This window comes from Malaya genurostris, chromosome 3, assembly GCF_030247185.1.
Source record: "Malaya genurostris strain Urasoe2022 chromosome 3, Malgen_1.1, whole genome shotgun sequence".
In the NCBI taxonomy this organism is placed as follows: Eukaryota; Metazoa; Arthropoda; class Insecta; order Diptera; family Culicidae; genus Malaya; species Malaya genurostris.
The window spans coordinates 221,984,880-222,005,832 of record NC_080572.1 but is presented as its reverse complement, the minus strand read 5'-3'; the positions used below and the strand labels follow the sequence as shown (position 1 = coordinate 222,005,832).

The 20,953-nt window shown below is 37.2% G+C and overlaps 1 protein-coding gene across 1 annotated transcript in view; it reads left to right on the top strand.

The window, feature by feature from the left end:
- LOC131435482 (serine-rich adhesin for platelets) overlaps positions 1–20,953 on the top strand; it is a 549,621-nt gene that overhangs the window by 466,725 nt on the left and 61,943 nt on the right. The window contains exon 3 of the mRNA XM_058603410.1: positions 8,781–8,968. Coding sequence (XP_058459393.1) covers positions 8,781–8,968 — 188 coding nt within the window. The remainder of the gene's footprint in view (positions 1–8,780; positions 8,969–20,953) is intronic.

Below are 20,953 nucleotides of genomic sequence, written 5' to 3'. Positions count from 1 at the left end.
CCTTTTTGAAGCAACTTGCTACATCCACCCCCCGTAAAGTCATATCTAATGTATGGAAAATGTTTCTATGGTCTTCAAAACGTATCGATTCTTGACCTCCTCCTGTTAATTACACTTGCTACGCTCCCTCCCCTATAAAAATGCTCTCTAAACCATCTCTGAAATGGGAGTAGTACCTGTGCCAAGTTTTGTGGCAATCCGTTCAGTACTTCCGAAGTTATGGCGTTACAAACATACAAATTTACATCCATTTTTATATATATATATATAAAGATTTACTGATTTTCGTATAACAATATGAAATATGATAAGCAAAAAATATGTGATGTAAAATGCATTTTTTTAGTTAAGACCTAAATTTAAATGAATAAAAACCTGTTTTAATGCACCTAGTGGTGTTATGATGCCTTTCTCATATCAATCATACTATCACATATAGTACTGTGGTATTTTTCAAAATAATTTTCTTCGATTCTTGAAAGAATAACTGAAATCGGTTTGTTTGACCGTCTACTGATAAAAACTATCAATTGGAGAAGATTTGAGGTCGATTTAGAATTTTTTTTAACGGTTTTCGCCATTTTCAGTGATGGTATAAAATTTTTAACACTGTTCACCCTATATTTCCGGATCCGGAAGTCAAATCCGGATGAGACTCAGGAATTCCGTATGGGACCGCAGGACCTTTCATTTGAACCGAAGTTTGTGAAAATCGGTCGCGCCATCTATGAGAGAAGTTAGAAAACATTTTTTCATTTTTTTGCACATTTTACCCCATAAATGAAATTCACGAATTTAGTATGGGACCTAAAGAGCTTTCATTTGAATCTAAGTTTGTGAAAATCGGTTCAGCCATCTCCGAAAAAAGGTAGTGCACACACAGACATTTTGCGTACTCGACGAACTGAGTCGAATGGTATATGACACTCGGCCCTCCGGACCTCGGTTCAAAAGTCGTTTTTCACAGTGATTGCATAACCTTTCTATATGAGAAAGGCAAAACGTTTAAGGGTCTGTCCATAAAAGACATCACGCTTTTTTGGCAATTTTTTACTCCCCACCCCTCCTTTGTCACAAATTGTCACAGCAGCAAAGACCCCCCATCCCTTCTATGTCACATGTCACGAATTGAAAAATAAATGATTCTTTCAAGTTGACCAGTTCAGATCTTTAAATCACATCGATCAAAATCGGTACTGATCTTCCGTCACATAAAATCGGTAGTGATTTTGAGCTAAAATGATTTTTGATTCATGTGAGTGAGTTCGATCATCTTTGATCTTGGTGGAGGAAAACCATATATGATCAAGATGAGACATGACATGATCTACGTATGAAATCGTCAGTTACTTCTGTGTATGATATTCAAGCTAAACGGGGTAAATTAATCAGCTGCATGACATGCTTTATGATTGAACATGTTATCATTATAATTATTGATAATCACAGCATATATGTTAACGTCCCGGGTTGGCGGTTCAATGCATAGGACGCTGGTCTTACAAGGCAGTTGTCGTATGTTCGAGCCCCGACCTGGAAGGATTCTTAGTGTCAGTAGAATCCATAGTACTAGCCATGCAATGATTCTGTACACTAAGAATCGGCTGCGAAGTCTGTTGAAACAGAAAGGCCAAATTCCACAAATGGCATGTAATGCCAAGACTTTGACTTTGATATTAATGTTATTTGCTGGTTTTTTGATATTACTCCGCCTGAATGAATTTTAAATACATTCTTTGTGTGGTTTATAATCTACATCTGCTTACTACCTATCATTAGATTTCCGGACGTTAAAAAATCCACAATTCCAAGCGGTTGGTGCACCCAAACTCATATACATTGACTAAAATTGGCAGTGCATAACTTAAGTCAAACCGTTTGAAGGCATCTTTTTTTTTACTGATATTAGGCTAATTTATTAATTTTGCTAATTTATTCGCCCCTCCGTGCACTTCTGCTGATCACAACAGAAATCATTTCCTGCATCATTCATTTACGAATTTACAAGAAAAAGCTTTTAAGTCAACAAATACACTTTTTCCTATAGAATGTAAACGTTTATTATTTAGATTTGTTCAAGAAATAGAACAAAGAAGTAATATAATTAGGTATTTCAAAAATGCGCTAATTGAAAATATTGGACGTCACATTCCAACAACCCCTCCCCCCTTCCCCCTGTCACAAAAGGTCACGTTTTGTGAAACACCCCCTCCCCCTTGCGACCTGACGTCTTTTATGAACAGCCCCTAACTCATAACCTGATTCACTGTCTGGCTCAGAGAAGCACTGTCACTATCAACTAGCAACATTGTACGATGAAGATTGGATAGCTTATGTCACTGGACAGCTGCCAACCAGACTTTACAAATCACCATGTATTGAGTGTCTGAGAGCCGGTGTGTAAAACTTAAAAATTCACTCGTCTAGACGCTCATTGATTGCCGAAGCAATCGATATTATCTTCATTTCTCCGGTCACTACTTGATTACGATGTGACTAAATAATAACCGAACGGCGTAAATATTGAAATATATTCATTTACTCCAATAAACTTCAAGTCCGATGACTTTTTGCAAATAATAATGGACTCTATCGATTTATGTTCATGGTAATATTCTCTTTGTTTTATTTTACTTCAACATGGAAGAGGAGAATGATAGAGAAAACAAAAAGAGTCACCTGTCTTTGACGGAGTACACTTCACGCGTTTTTTTTTAATAATGTCAACCTGTCAACTTCCACTTTCGAGAGATTGCAGGCGAGCTAGGAAAAATAGACTATTAAATTGAACTTGAGAATAAGAGAAAACTTTTCTCTGCCGTTGACTACTATGACATACTCTCCGCGAGTGCCGAGTCATTCGAAATTACTCTTCAAAGTGAATGTTGATGGATGGCTTATTGACCGTTATCAAAAAAACCTGTTTTAATCCACCTAGTGGTGTAATGATGCCTTTCTCATGTATAATACTGTGGTATTCTATTCAAAAAAAATTACTTCGATTTTTGAAAGAAACCAAGGGATTGCTTGTGCATTAAATAATATAACATACAGAATGAAAAAGTGCTTTGCTCGTGTAAGTCATCCTTAAGAAAACGAAGTGGATTCTGTTTTATATGCACTTCCGGCACCGGAACCCGAGAACCGGTATAATCCAAGTCGGTTCGTACGGCCACCAACTAACATGACGATCAAACTCTACTAGTTTTTATTCAAATTTTGAAGATTTTATACAATTTTGTCATCGCATTCTAAATGACGATTTAAATGTTTGTTCTATCCGAAAATATGCAGTAATTTTTTATGGGACCATAAGACCATTTGACCCAAAGATTGACGGTTTTGTGTCTATTTTACAACATTTTTTACGTATTTTGTTTCGCCGGTTTAAGAGACAGTGTTTAATATTGAACACACTTTTCTCTATAACTCCGGAACCGGATGTCAGAGCCGGATGAAATTAAGGAATTCCGTGTGGGACCACGAGACCTTTCATCCCCGAGAAAACCTAGTGTGATTATTTTACACATACACACACACACGCAGAGAGAGAGAGAGAGAGAGAGAGAGAGAGAGAGAGATTTTAATCACGATTCCAGTTTCGTAATTACAGGGTAAAAATAAAAAATTCAAATGTGTCATAAAGAGCAATTTCCGTAAAATTGGTTTAATTTTTTTCTACTCGTTTATTGATGAAAGTTGTTTATGTAAACTCAGCCCAGTTATAGTGGTCCTCGACTCTCAGTTCCGGAAATACCAGGGATAGTGAACAAAAACTCAGCGACGGCTTAACCGACTTCCAAAATATTTCGTGTTTGGTATTAAAAATTCGATTAATACGGTCTCTGATTTGTGATTCCGGGAGTATCAGAACAAGATGTCAAAAAATTCCCAAATAATAAAATGTGAAACTGCACTGTTCGGTGAATCAAAAGAAGGTAAAGCTTGATTTTTTTTCTGGGATCATTTTGGCAATACTGTTTTTGATAGATCTCGCATGAATCGTGTCTTGTGATAGTGTCAAAATTGTTCAGTTTGATCTATAATTTAATCATGAATGGGCGTTGGCAAAGTTCAACAAGCAAAATTGTCGCATATGAAGTGAATATCAGCCAGAAGCATTGCAAGAGCTACCAATGCATCCCAAAAAAGTCACTGTCCTTGCGCATGAGCCATCTAAAGCGGAGCCGCGGCCAACATTTGCATGAATTAACATCAAAAATTAAAATATATTGATCGTTCTATGGATTTCATCAATTTTATCAAATTTTTTGTGTTATTTTTTTTTAACAAATCCTGAAAATCTCCTAAAAAATCACCCTTTAGATCGAGTGGAAACAGCTGTTAGTCGAATTTAATCGCAATTCGAGTAGTTTTTAGAAATGGGTGTAGCATACGGCTGGTGTTTCAAGATAACTATTTTCATGTTCGAACAAAAAAGGCCATAATAGAATTATAATTGAACTTTTTCTCTTTTTGATATTAATTAGAAAATTTTGTTATTCCAACCACAACACCTGATTCATTCATTTTTACTAGAGTTGCTTTTTGTTATATTTGGTTGGGTAAGCAGTTGCTGCGTAATGTTTAGGAAAGCCGAAGCAGCTCGTAAGCAAAACAAGTCGCTGATGTTGATAATTTCACATTCACGGGAATGTAAGCAAAGCAACAAAAAAAGTTTTTTTCAAAGAATCCAGCTTAGACATTTGACAGGAAACGTTTTTAAGCCGTGGGCTACAAATTAATGTCGTTTAAAAAAACTGAAACTGACCCAGGTCCACTTTTCACGAAACTGTGTTGGGTTCGCACTAAGCAACGGAAATTTAAGCAAACCTGATAAAAAAACTAACTTGATTTTAAATTCAACAACATTGAGACTAGGTTCGGAACTAGCTTCAAACAAACGGTTTGACATCAGTTAGGGTGGAAACTGGGTTAGGTTTGGCATCAAACGAAAACGACATAACATAAGTAAACTAACGTAAGACTTTATAAATGCCAATGATAAGTGTTACATTCTTTAAAAAAATGTAATTTACGTTTGACGTAAATTCAAACATGACGTAATTTCTTCGCTGACGACTGAATATTACATCTATGAACATGTAAAGATAAATTTTGTGTCTGTATCGATGTTAACTTCAGCTTAATTAACTGTGAATTTAGTTAGTTATATGATTTATGTTTACATGACTTCAATCGTAAATTTAAATGAATTTTATATGCATCTATAGAGACGTTTTTGGTTTAATTTAATTTTAAAACTACTCTTTCGTTTCATGATCCTCAGAACGCAGTTTCTAAGAACACTTTATTAACTTTATTAGCTACTTAGCATCAAGGCATTTGCTTTGGTATATCTACCAGGAAAATGTTTGCGGTATTTTCCGTTAGCTGAGTGCAAATGAAAAAGATCTAATGCGGCTTCGCTGGCGTTGTCTAGGCGGCTTTATGCTGCCTAAAAATCTTGGTTTCGGTTATGTGGCACATCAATTAACTAGGAAATATAAAACAAATAATTATTTTTTAAGAAGAGCCAGAATTTTTTGTTTTTTAATACATAATGTGATGTATTCGATGTTTCTGTTACGACGAATTGTCTCTATCGAAGAAATGACTCGTTCGGCGAATTGACTTTTTCGGCGAAACGGCCCTTTCAGCGAAATGACCCGTTCCCTTTTTCATCCATGAAACGAATTTCAAAATAATTTAAAACCTCGAAGTTCGAAAGTAAACTTTTCTGAGAAACTTGATGGCCAGTTTCCATGCACAGAAATTTCACTTAAAGGCGTGTGTGAAATGGAGAAACGCTCCCGGTGAAATTTCACTGCCGAATGCTTCCTCACTAACGCTTTCAATCGACGCCAAAGTGGTCCGTGAAAAATTAAGTTTTAATTTCCTTATCAATAAAAAACAATAGTTGAATGATCTACTACCTACTACAAACTACCACCCTAATTTGATTAAATAAAATTATTCTTGTGTATTCGCTATTCTTTACGTTTCGTCTTCGACTCGTCAAAGCAGAGCAGTTAAAATTGAACTGCTTAATGCCAAAACTTAAACAGTTCAATTTGAACCGCTACGTAGACGTAAAGTTAACACTATTTGTGAAGCACTTTTTTATATTGCACCGAAGCGCAATATCTTTTCTGACATCCGAGCGAAACGAATAGGCGACTGAACTGGCCAACCACAGATTTTTATTATTTAGGAGGGTTTAACTAAAAGCCGTCTTTGTGCTTTGGGCACATAACCGATTTCACAATTTTTTACGTTTCGTCTTCGACTCGTCAGTGCAATATTGTTAATTTGGTGTACTATTAATCAGTATATAACTAGCAGTGTAGCCTTTTTTGTTATACGGATATTTCGAGCAAGCGTATGATGGTTCATTATGAACTACTATTGACTATTCCAAATGAACACTTAGGGATTATTTTTTTTTGGTTTGTACAAATAGCACATATTTCATTTCGATTTCAAACTTCCTAAATGCCCGAATTCTGTGACGACCAGTAGTCGCTCGTCATCCGTTTACTCCCGAGACGTCAGAAAGGATAATGCACCCTGGTGCAATATTCTAAAGTGCTACGCGGAGATGGCAGCTCAATTTTCACTGCTTTAAGCACTGATGAACCGAAAGCGAAACGTGAATAAATCGTATTACCAAATGCTTCTGGTAAATGTTTTTGTCTTTAGCCATTCAACACAAACAGCTAAAGATCACGAATAAAGTATATTTTTGTAAACTAGATTCAAGAAAAATTTAGGGTATGACGGTACTATTATTTTTCCTCCCATTAATAAGGATGAGTAGCTGCATTTTGTTTCGAATAAAGTAATTTGATTTCTATCTGCCAATATTTCAAAGTCTTCATAGTAAGTAAGGAAGTAAAATTCTACACGCGTTTGTCATTAATAGACCTATGCCAATTAAAAGCCGGCGCCGGCACGGATCATTTAAGTGCTAAGGTCTAAGTTCACTTCTACTTCCACTTCTAGTTACTTGGCCTTTTTATTAATCAAGCATTCTGCCAAGGGTTGGCAACTCATAGCTGTATACCAAACTTCTATTTCAGTATCGTGTTTCATAATAATTTCAGTTGATATCACCCATGCAAAAAATCGTAGAAGAACTTTATTTAGTGATTTTCCAGATCCGTTTTTTCATTTTTGTCTGAAAAGCTTTTATGAAAAATTATCAGCAGCGAATTCCGAAATTGCGTAAATTTCGATACAAACCAAATCAAAATATTTGACTTCACGGCAAAACCGAATAGGTTAACTCAGTGGCGTATTGTGACAAAATTCACGGGTTGTGCACGGATTATGTGGTACGACATTAGATGTAACAGTTCGTTGTAAATGAAAACTAAATATTGAGGAATAGATACTCACTTGTATTTTTCAATACAATGAAATAACTATAAACTTTTGAATGGGATTTTTAATTAAACTTATTTGGTATCATCGAATAGAATAGCAGAATTCGGTGCTGTCAATAGCTTCATCAATAAAGCCGCTTCGACGTTGCAACTGAGACAGCAATTTGTTTTCAACTGCCATAAACGTAAGCCACTGAAACCTCTCCTGAAGATCATACAAGTTCTCACAGGGCCATACGGGGCAGAGAGAACAGCAAATCTCAGAGTTGAGTAATTCCTTTTCTTCTTGAGACGAATGAACTCGGTGCACAAGGTAAAGTGCTCGAGTTCAGAGCACCAAGGCAATGCGATATGCAAAGATCGTTTGACCAGCAAGTGCAAGCAGCTTGGGGTGAATTTGTGCATATTATGCTATGGATAAAATCGCTCATTATTATTTATTCGGTACCATCCGACATGCTTTCATCGAATAAATAGAGTATCTAAAAATAATTGAATTGCACATGAGGACGAAACGGCACTGGATTCACTCACCGAACCGTATCGAATCTATCAGAATGCGTAAAACATACTCTGGCATGTGCCGGAAATGAGCATCCCTGTTGATAGCAGCTTTTTGACTGCACCTTGATGCACGAACCAAGGTCACCGGCGGGAACGTCCCCGCCTGACTGCTGTGCACAATTTCCCAAAGCAGTGCAGCTGTAGGTGCACAATATCTACGTTGATAGTAGGCAAGCATATGGCTATGCATTTTCTCTTGATCCGAGAAAGGAATAAAAAAAAAACAGACACCTACCGAGTAACTACTCTCTTCGCGAATAACATTGCGCTGGTATGGCCAATCGTGGCATCAGACATCACAGACTGGCATGTGTTTCACCGACTGGGTCTGGCCTGGCCGGGCGCTCGCAAATTAATCTGCGCTGGTGGGCCGTCGAAACACGGGGGCCTCTGCGCCATCCGGTCCGACCGTCCGAAAGTGATTTGAGATCGAAACGCACGGCCGACGGATGCATATTTATTACCAAGTTCATTTATTAATTGATAGTGACCAGACAGTGGACAATTGGAAACGATGTTGCGGCCTCTGCTACTCGGATCCACGCCCTCCGGTGGCAAGCGTAACGTGCAGACAGATATTGTTACGAGATAAATCGATTAAGGGAAATGAAATTGATGGTGTTGGGTTTAATTATGAACGTTCAAAATTGAGATCCATGGAATGGATTTTGCTGGATAGATAATATCAAGTTTTAAAGAAAATGAGTAGATGTTTTAGCAATATGAAAGCAAAGTTTCCACATTCATTGCTTCAACCTTCAACTAAACCGATAAATCTCAGCTCACACTATTTTTTTTTCTTCCACTCTCTTTCTCTCTTTATTTCAGGATACGTCTATTTTCTGCTGTCATTCTCGCTCATCGGCGCAGTCGTGCTGGGCCTGTTTGGTGTGTATCGGTGTTTCCGCGTGACCGTCAGCCGTGCACCGCCTGAGGCTCTGGCTCTGCCGATCCAGTTCATCACCGACGACCTAGCAGCACCTTTAAACGCCGACTCGAACCATCCGTCTGTACCCGTAAGTCAGCATCAGTGTGCTTACTATCATTTCAGGCCAGCACCGAATGGCCATCCGGGCCCGATCAATCAATCCGTTGGTGCAAATGCAGAGATTTTTGAACATTCGACTTTTCAGCGGATAGTTCCGGGGACAGTTTTCCGCCGGTTTGCCCAACCGATAGGCGGGCTCTTCGAGGCTGAAGAAGGGATAATAGTTGCACACCATTACAAATCCATCCGGGTACTTGCCGGTGGCACACCCAATCCGTTCCAAGCCTGCCCACGTGAGAAGCGTGAAATTGTTTTCCACCCCGTAGAACACATAATCCCCTTCGGTTATCGTCGGTGACCCATTCAGGTGCTCCCGATACCAATGCCTGATAATATATATGGTAAAATATTTGGGCAGATAGCGCTTCCTGACGAAATCGGTACCCTGTCGGATGTTGCCAAAGTTCCGGATACGAACGTCGGGTTGATGCAGCTGAGCGCATGGGTCCGTACGGTGCCGCCAGCAATCGACCATCCATGCATGGGACATTGCTGCCAGCTCGTCATCCCACCTCAGTGATTTCATGTTCGACGCACCAACCAATCCGGCATGACGGTTCCGCACTCCGTTGAAAGTGCTAAGTAAATCTCGTCGCATATCGGAGTTTATTCTGATGCTCTGCAAATCCGAACAGTTGGAAAGTTCTTCTCTGTCCTAGGGTGGGTTTGATTTAAAAAATGGTTACATCACCGCATTGTGTCACACTCACCCTTCGGCACAGGGTATGGGGCGATCCGTGGCAACGTATTTGGCAGTAATCGTTGATTCCATCGCGTAAAAAAATGGATCGGGAATGGTCTTCGGTTTCTCCCACGACGATGACATATTCTAGTATCAAAAATATCAAAACAATACTTTCTACAATTTTTATGGGTTTCATCGAACTTCCCGATCGTAGCAGCTCCTCAAGCAGAGGCCTACTTTGAGTAACTTTGGTGAGAATTTGAAGATTATGCTTTGTCGTTACTAGAGTTACTATAATCAAAGTGACGACAGTTGTTCGCTTGGAATGACAGCTTCGAGCTCCAAATGAGTAAACGTCCTGTCAATTACAAGTTAAAGCTAACGAAATTGCCAACATTTCGGATTAAAGATTGCCAATATTAGCGGTTGATAAATCGTCACTCTGGTTCTAGTCGTTACTGCTTGAAAATTTCTGAAAGGTGACAACTCAATTGCTTCAAGCAATTTCGACGAAGCTGAGCTGATTTTTTTTTTCAAAACAGCAGTTTGAGGAAAGTATGATATAAAAATCGATTCATTATTTCGATTATATAAGTTCAAAGGTGGATCACCTAGGTTCGGATATATTTTCAAGTAAATTCAGCATACTAGCGACGAAACGCTCTATCAGTCACTTTTCAAAACTGTATCAATACTCTGTAAACTAGCTCGCACAAATTTGTCCTAACAGCCCTGGCTGTTGTCCTCAAATAAAGTCCAGAGAAATGCGCGCGCTGCGTTTTCGACTAAGAATTGTCTATGCAGTCAAGTCTATTATTATTCGTTTTTTATACGGCTTTTTAGTGAATTTTAAAAGTTTCGCCGTTTTTTATACGAATTTTCAAAGCTGTGCGATTTTTTTTGCGGTACGAATCCCCGCATAAAAAGACATGAGTTTAAACGCTTATTAGTCACAATTCGATTTTCGCCATTTTTGGTTTGGGTTAGCTTGAGGAACGAAGTCTACCCTAAAATGCTCTGTGGAATATATTTTAACCCTACCTAAATAAACGCAAAAGCGAATAAAACAAATTAGATAGATTCTTAGTAATAATTCTAGTTGATTCTTGCTGCTTTAAGGTCTGAGGACAGAGGGCCACGTGTTGAGTTTAAAATCGACCACGTGGCTCGCTCAATTCCCTTTGCGCATCGTATTTCTCTTGTACTCTCTCGTATATGAGCAAACTGTACCGGGTTGCCAGCATACATTTTATTATTTTGATGAGAAGTTTTATCACATTAATCTATCGTATGGGTTGGACATTACATGGATTCCAATGAACAATGAAAAAATATTCAACTTTCACAAAGATTGGATGTCTGTGTGTTCGGCAGCCTTGTCGAGCCAATTTTATTTCTCTCTCCTTTTTCAGAAACCAAAGCGAAAAAAATGGCGCATGCTTTGAAACTGACTTTGTTTCACAGAAAAATACAAGACTTTATTTTTATCGCGGTAATATATATGTTTTTATGTACTAATCGCATCTAAACTAAATTATCTAAACTTTGTCACGGTAGATTTATGATACAAGCCTTCAAAGCCGAGATATTCGATGAACAAGTAGAGGTATTCAATTCCGAGCGTTCCAATTTTCAGCAGTTCTTCAGTCAGAAAAAATACAACACGACCGCTAAACTCAATGAATCATTCTGGAAATTTCACAGAATATCCTCAACTAAATTTCGAAGACAATGTCAGGTGAATTTTCTGTATTCTGCACCGTTTCCAAGAAAATTTAACATGAAACGGGAAAATAGCAAAAAACCTACCTGTCCTCAGCCCTTAAGATCCACTCGATATCCACAAAATACCGTGATATCTGTCATGTTGCAACTTAAGATTAATTCTACATAAACAAACATCGTCATAGTTACGACGCATGTAACGATTCGACGCTTGTTGTTTTAATTCAAATAATAAGTGAACTGCAACTGACGGTGAACCAATTTCATTCCTATTTAAATGGTATATGAAAAATCATGGACTATTCCATCTTGAGTTTATCTTTGGTTTGAAGTCGTTTCAAATTCCAAGATGGCGACTTCCGGTTAATCGATATTCGTTACAAACAGTCACAATATGTATATTTTTCGAAAGAATTCAGAAAACGATGTTTGAAATCTTCTCCAAAATCCAAAATGGTTTGTAACGAATAACGATTAACCGAAAGTCACCGTCTTGAGTTTTGAAACGATTTCAAATATCGTTTTCCCGCATTGGGATTCTACTTCGTAAAAAGAGTTACGTAAATGGAGGTAATGTAAAAACAGTTGATTTAAACGAAGGTTTGGGTGTATTAACTAAATTTGAATATTTTTATGGAAGCTTCTTTGCAAAAGTTACCTGTATCATTTAATTGTAAATAAATTGAAATTTAGTAATTTTATGTCGTTTTCGCTTGAGAAAACTGAAACTGACCCAGGGTAGTTTCATCAAACAAACACTTTTCACGAAACTGTGTTGATTTCGCACTTCGCAACGAGGGTTTGAGCAAACCTGACTCGATTTTCAGTTCAACATCGTCGAAACTAGGTTCAAAACTGGCTTCAAACAAATGGTTTGGCAGCAGTTAGAGTGGAAACCGAGTTAGGTTTAGCATCAAGCGAAAACGACATTAGTGAGAATTCAATTCTCAGGTACTAATATACTTCACGAGAGCGTTAACGTATATAAAAAGCCACCAGAGCATTCTAGGGTATGTGAAAATATATTAACTTTTGTCTGTCCCATATGCAGAGAAAAGCCTTGGCATTATATTCCTTTTGTGGCATTTGGCCTTTCTATTTAAACAGATCTCACAGTAGAATCATTGCATGGCTAGTACCAGTGCGGTAAAACTTAATTTCAATCGAACATTATTAGATCCATTGGTCATTACCAGCATATCCATTTGACTTTTGTTTTCATACTGAAATGAAGCTCCTAGAATTCATCGTCAATGGAATAACCGTACCTAGTCACTTGAAGTTTTGCTTGCTCTGTTTCAAGTGCCAAGTAGTCTACCTACCTCATTGTCTTCACTGTTGGTAGTGAGCAAGTTAGCATGAATAGACATGGACATCAACTCGATAGCCAAAACTCTCTCAGGTTAGAATTATAAATAGAGGGTGGTGGTTCTCATTTGAGTTTACGATTGTCACCAGCAAGTTTGAATCGATAATTTTCAACTGTTTGAAATGTATTGAGATGCGTTCCAAAGTATAAAAAATAAAAAAAACCAAAGTTTTAAAAATAAAAACTGAAAGAGGGAACAATTAATTTATGTTTATTTTGTAATTGATATTTCAATTATCATGACTGGTTTACCTTTCACCCATTATCTTGAACCAATTCGAATGTTTACATGAAGCTCATTTGCAGACCGCTCACTCTCACTCAATTGTAAGAGATATTTTATTTCAAAAGACCAACTGACGGTGTTGGTTAAACTGAGCTTCGATTAAAGGAGAAATGAATGAGGAACGAAATGCTAACCGTTCCGTACGTCAGCGAAGGTTGTGTATTAGAATGTGAAGTTCACTGCAGTAGAGTGATCGTCAATGTGTGCCACATTCGGTTTAATTTGAAATGAGTGATGTTTTACAGCACTGGCTAGTACTACGATCCTACTGACACTAAGAATCCCTCCAGGTCGGGACTCGAACATGTCAGTCTAATTTAGTGCAACTTTCATTTTTTTATAAATTTGAAATTCTGAAATACTAGTGTTGTTCCGAAGCACATAAAATTAAACCATTTGGAAATAAAAGTTTAGTCGTCTTTCTCCAAACAATCCAATGTTCCAATTGGAAGCGATATGCAAATATGGGAAAGATATTGGGTTTAAAACCAATGCATAAATCGGACAAGCATCCATCCGGTTTGATCGAACTACCCAAGAGATTTAATCAAGTTTGCACGAATTGTCAGATAATGTAAGCATACTTTATAAGGACGCAATAAATAAAACTTGTAGATTGATGTTTTTCAGTATTTATAATAAATACCAAAGCTAAACCTGGCGTTTAAGCACTAGAGAAGTAAAAACTGCTTCAAATTCAAGTTTAAAAACAAACTTTTTATCGTGTTGCAGGATAATAAAAATTCAAATACACTGATAATATTCTTGATGCTTATGAGTCGGTTTTACTTGAAACCCACTTACTTACTGACTCCTAATCTAGTTCATCAAAGAAGTAATTTGAATACAAGTACAGCAATATCACAGGCCTAGTTCGCAACTCTGCTAGAAACTGTTTATGTTATATTCGGACTAGAAAAATCTGTTGGAATGAAAGATGAAGAGGTTTTATGCCTTTTGGAGAAAGAGATTAGAAAATTTCAGTTCTGGAAAATCCTTCCAAGTTGGGTTTCGTACATCAGTCCTTTACACGAGGACTAGTATTGCCATTACTAACAAGTATTCTATTTTTGATTATAGTGTACAGTTTTGGGATAATCATGATAGTGAAAAGTTCATTTCTTTATCACTCGTAAAAAAATCAGTTCAAGAGATTTTCTAAAAAAATACCAGTGACGGCAAAAATCACTTCCGAGATTTTCATTCATGAAACAAGCTTCCACAAAACTCTGAACCTTGAAATTCTCAAGTGATTTTTTTTATCAGCGAAATTTAATGATGGATTTTCGCTCACATAAATACTCCCAGAAAGATAATCGAAAGGGAGAAGAGTCTCCGATGATATTTCGATGCTGAGTTTCCACTACGCTTCAGTTTGACACAGAAGTGATTCGTGCAAGAATTAATTATTATATGTTCATCAATAAAAAAAATCTCTCCTGAATAAACTTGCAACTGAACCGCTACTGAAAAATAACGACTGCGATATTTTCGATGCACGTAGGGTGGTCAATATAACCAAAAATATTTTTTTCCAAATTCCGAATAGTGATTGTTGATGAAGAGTTGTTTTAATTCCAGCTGGTTGATTACACTGCACTACATATTTAGATCAAACCCAATAAAACGCTATTTAGCATGAATTTGATTTATAGAAGTACACCGAAACCTCCATTTACGAACTAAACGAGGGTTCGTAAAAAGAGGTAGTTCGTAAAAAAAGTTCACGTTATTTGGGATTTGGTTCGTAAAAAAAGTTTTGTGTAATGAATGTGGAAACCGCGCATCATATGGTTATTTTCGGAACGGATGTGAAGAGTAAGTGCAAGAAAATGATGTTTCGGCTCGTTTCAAAATTCAAGATAGCGGCTTCCGGTTTATTGAGATTGCTTAAACCCCTAACAATAAGAGTATCTTTGGAACGGAATTGATGAGTAGATGTCGAAAAACGATGTTTGAGGTGGTTCTTAAATCCAAGATGGCGACTTCCGGTTTGTTGATATTCCTTGAAAACCCTTACATAATGGTTATTTTCGGAACAAGATTTATGAGTAGATGTCAGAAAACGATGTTTGAGGTGGTTTTGAAATGCAAAACAGTGACTTTCAGTTTATTAGTATTTTTTTAAAGTTTTGCCATTTTCCTTGAACTTGGTATTCCTTTAAAACACTATACCGGAAGTCACCTCATTGAATTTTGAAACGAGCTCTAACATCGTTTATTGGTATCCAATATGTTTCGGAAATTTCTTTGTTTTAAGCGTTTATAAGGCATATCGATAAACTGGAGGATGTTATATTGGAATTCGAGACGACACCAAACATAGTTTTGCGGCATCTTTATATTAAATACTTTCCAAAAATACCCAAAATGTTAAGGTTTTCAAGGACTATCGATAAACCGGAAGTAGCCATCTTGTATTTTAGAACCACCTCAAACATCATTCTCCGACAAGTACTTATCAATTCCGTTCCGAAAATACTGATATTGCAAGGGTTTCCGAGAAATATCAATCAACCGGAAGTCGCCATCTTGGATTTCCAAAATACCTCCATCATCATTTTCCGGAATCTACTCTTTAAACCCGTTCCAAAAATATACATATTGTATTAGTTTCCATGGAGTCGGAAATTGCTTTCGATGTATGCCAAAACCTCTTTTTACGAAGTAGGTTCGTAAAAAAAGTTTACGTTATTAGGGATTTGGTTCGTAAAAAAAGATTCCGTTATTTGGGATTTGGTTCGTAAAAAGAGTTAAGTAAAAAGAGGTAACGTATAAAAAGTGTTCGTAAACGGAGGTTTGGATGTAACAGGGGCGCAGCATTGTCAGCATGTATCGAACACACCGTAGGCGCAGTGTTTGAATGGCGCGTTTGAATTGGCATAGCGGGTGGTCTGCGCTACTGTTACTTCTGCGTACGTTATTCAAGCTAAATTGCATGACATGGCTAATATGTTTTAATCTGCTGCATAACATGCTTTGTGATTATTTTCATTGTCAATACAACTATTATTAATCACAGCACTCGCTGCTTTTATTAATGATGTAGTACCAAATAAATTTCAAATACATCACCATTATTGATCGACTTATCTAGATACACTGAACCTTTTTCAGGAAGGTTCAGTTTTTGATCATCGGCGAATTTATTCATCGTGTATTCTGCAAAGGGTTTAGATACAACGGCTATGAACATTCATTTCCCAAAAATCTTCTGTTCGAGAATCATATATCAGATATAATGAATGTGCGAACTTTTTCTTGAATATCATCGAGCAGAATGTTTGCTAGTGAACTAATTCTTTGCCATACGAAATCAGTTTTAGTGAGAATCGCGTTGTTGAAAAATCAGTACTGAACTTTTCTGCAGTGAGTTTTCTGATCCATGATTTTTACCGTTTTTTATATATATAAAAAATAGGTATAGAATTCGCTCAAACTTTTGAAAAATTTTCCGAGGCCCGGAGGGCTATCCAACAAGCCATAGATTGTTAAAATCCGTCCATTTTCAACGAAGATATCGACATTTTTGTATAAACGACTTTTGCCCCTATTCCAGCAGTAGGAGTTTTGAGCGCTGTATGACAAAGCAATGCTTGGGAGCAACGTGAAACACGATTTTTTATACTGTTACAGACAATTTTTTCTAAGTACCAAAAAGACTGTGTACAGCATCCTTTTTCATGACAATTTGCCTCGGACCGTTTTTAGCACGATTCGTTTTTGGCAACATAATCGTTCGAATATGGCATATGTAAACCAGATGATATCAGCATTTTCGAGTTGAAAGTAATTTCATAATTATATTGATTTAAATTACTTACAGCAATAAATGCTGGAAGAACATAACTTCCATATACCATACGACTCAGTTCGTCGAGATCAGCAAATGCGTGTGTGACAAATAGTTTCACTCAATTTTCTCGGAGATGGCTAAACTGTTTTCTACAAACTCAGATTCATATGAAAAGTAGTATACTCCCAAACAAGGTCCCTAAATTACGTTTGGATCCGACTTCTGATTGCGGAACCACAGGATGATATGTGAAACGAAATTAAAATAATGTAATTCATTTTTCTCGTAGATGGCTGAACCGATCTAAGATTCATGCGAATTCTAAGAATCATCTATGATTCAAATGAGAGGTCTTAAAATCCTATAAAACATCTTACTTTTTAGTTAGATCCGACTTCTGGTTTTGGAGATACAGGGTGATTAGTATAAAATGTCCATTACACATATATTAATCAGGTTTATCAGGTTGGCAGATTTGAATAGTCAATTACAAATAAATGTATTTCAGTTTAAGCGGTATTCAGATTTCGATTCGGAAGGTACCCAAAAATTTAATTCGCACTACGATTTCTCAAAGATGTCTACCCTGATTTTCTAACATTCTGGATCAAATGTAAACTATTGTGCTCCTCAGGTAAATTTAACTGATTTCGGCTACACCGATTTTAGAATTCCGGTTCCAGTATCGAATCGTTTCTCAAAGCTCAATCATTTTATCAAAAAGGTCAAATCAAACTTTAAAAACAAAAATTCAAATTAAAGGACTTAAGGTCCCATACTAAATTAACGAATTTTATCCGATTCTGGAATTACAGGATGATGAGTTTTTTAAATTCATACCGATATAGAAGATGTAAATTGTGTGGCGTATTAATTTATGGCCATAAATAATGACGAAAAACTCTAAAGTGGAACTTACTTCGACATCTCATGGAATGTTCAATCGATTGTCACACGTTAAGATTGAAATTCGATACGATTTGCAGTTTCGACATTACAGAGTAATGAGTGATTAAAATCTCAATTTGCCGTTTAAAACGACGATAAATAAAATAATGTCATGAGAACTAAAGCACCTAACAATATCCATGCAAAAAACACATGCGGATTGATAAAAAAAGGTATCATCTCACTGCTAGGTGGATTAATCACGATTTTTGTCTAAAAATCACTTGTGAAAAATTTCAGTCGCGATTTTCGAAATTTTGATTTTTTCCCTACACTGATCATGTATTCTGCAAAGGGTTGCGATATAAAGGCTATGAAAATTCATTTCACAAAAATATCATCGATGAGAATGTTCGCTAGTGAACTTTTTACTACTGTTTTTTGTCATGTGAAATCAGTTTCAGTGAAGTTTTCTGCAGTTAGTATCCTGATCGATGACGTTGTCTGAAAACCACTAGCGGAAAATTTCAGTCGTGATTTTCGCAATTTAGATTTTGTTCACAGCACTGAATTGATGTACGTTATCAGACCTAATTGGCCTAGCGGCACGTTCCTCTAATTATTTGGAGATTTGTGCCTTACAATATTGTAATATCATTAGCTGTTCGATTAACATCGGTGTTGATTCGTTGTACCTACGAACCTTTTTCACCCTGGACTGCCAATCAATTTGTACTTCCATATGCCGAGCTTACAATCGTAGCTCTTTTTGTGTCGATCCCAATTTTTCGATGCGTATCTCTTGCTAGATCATTCGTAACTAGTGTTTTCTAGGCGGCTCGTTAGGCCTATTCTAGCCCCTTGTTTCGCCGGAAGGCCATCGTGGACAAGTATGCGACAAATATTTAGTTCTGTCAACGGTAGGGTTATCGCACCCGTGCTCGCTTCCACCCTCTCTTTCGACTACTACCGTGGAAGGCAGTTGCGCCCAGTCGACACCGCGGTGGAGACATAAAACAAGGAGTTGTGAGTGGCGATTGACGATTTGACGACCTTATGCAATTTCGAGCATTTCGTTGTTACTGTCGTTGGTCCCGCCTTAGTGACAGTTAATGTATGATTACGCAGTGCTAACGGAGAATCATTTTATTCATTTAGCGTCAGTATAGATTTAATTCGCACCTTGTGCAGTGCTGCGATCAGGACCTCTTTTTACCCTTTTTTTACTCTGTTTGATGTTAATAATTCGTAGTTAAGTATAGATGCCAGTTCTCTACTTAAATTAAAAGTAATGTAATGACACCAATAAAAATTGTTATTTTTCGTAGATTGCAAAAGGTTACTTGAGACCAGTGTTTGTGATTGCCGAAAATTTGACAGAAGCTGCTATATTGCTATCTACATTGTATACAACATTTTCAATCCGGTAGGAGATGCTACAACTCAGTGCAGTAAAACTTCATTCAATTCAATTGAAACTGAATGTGGAACACATTGACGATCTCTCCACTGCAGTAAACTTCACTCTCTGACACAGACAATGTTTGCAGACGGCCCGAACGAGTAGCATTCATCACTCGTTTCTCTTCAATCGAGGCTCAGTTTAATTACCGTCAGTTGATCTCTTGAAGTAACAAAATATCTCTTTCAATAGTGTGAGAACGGCCTTCAAATGAGGTTCATGTAAACATTCGAATTGGTTCAAGATAATAGATGAAAGACTAATCAGATAGCTGAAACGTCAATCACAGAATACACATAAATTAATTGTTTCCTCCTTCAGTTTTCATTTTTAATACTTTACTCCATTTATAATTCTATTCGTTCGAATCTGCTTACTACCAAGAGCGAAGGCAATGAAAGAGCTACACTACTTGGCACTTTAAACTGAGCAAGCAAAACTTCAAATGACTAGGTACGATTATTCAACTGACGATGAATTCTGGGAGCTTCACTTGAAAATGGCAGCAAAAGTCGAATGAAATAGTAAGGTACTGCTGACGGTCGGCGGCCATAAATTTCATTTTCATCTTATATTATTCGATTGAAAATGAAATTTTACCGCACTGGCTACAAGAACCCGAGTCTCTCAATGCTTGAACCGCGAGAGAAATTTTCTACATTTCTTTGCTCCACATTATACTCTGAGTATTTCACGGCTCTTAAAAAAATTTACAGTCTGGTAATGATCGTTGCTGTGTGAAATTTAACAAGAGAAAATCGCAAGTTGACAATTATCGCAGAAAACCGAATCGATGATGCAACTTGATGATTCTCATACTAGGTTGCAATATTTCAAAACCCTTGTGTGGAGCATTCACAGACATTTTCATAGACACAACTTATACAAAGGTTATATGCACATAGTTAGAATAAGCGGCAATAGTAAAATGATTCTATCGCAATTGTCAACTGCCTGTATAGCATCGGATCGCGAAACGAGAATAAGCGACCGTTTGTTGCTTCAGAGAGGATTCCCACAGCAGCGTGCTAAACTTTGATTCTCAGAAATGTCATCGAGAGAAATTTGCTCTCGCACTGGTGCCGATTCTATGTTAAATGAGCCTTGCCGGGTTTTTGTTGTTGCGATGATATCCGTCTCTCTTTGATGGCACTGATTCTATCGTGTGAAAAGTAGCTAATGAGCGTTCTTTGATACGATAAAAGCCATCCTTGCTTGAGACAATAACTATTTCGACATTGGTTTGTTGAAAAATTGTTGATTATTATGAACATATTTTGCCATTATCTGTGCGAAAATTAAACATCTCTATCTATCTGTAATCTAATCAATAGCAATGCTCATTATGCTCATATCAGATAAAATATTGCTCGCATTAACCAGTAATCAAACTGCGAACCGAAATCATTCTGAGGTTGTTGAACCCCGCTGGAAAACGTGAAATTGAACATCTTTTTATCGGTTACCGAAGTAATACCGATGTAAATGCCATATTTCAACCGACCGATTCGCACCGCAGATGCATTGTTTTGGTTGCCCTAAATCATTCGTTGACATTCCGAATGGACGCCATAAAACCGCAAAACAAATATGCACATTCTTTGATTCGAAACCTTATTTAAACTGGCAATGTTTTGACATCGCCCGGGACTCAAATGAATTGCTTTACGACCGTGCATTTCTGACGTCTTCTTGTTCTTATTTACTCTCCAGACCAGATTATGGCACTGCAGCGGCAAAAA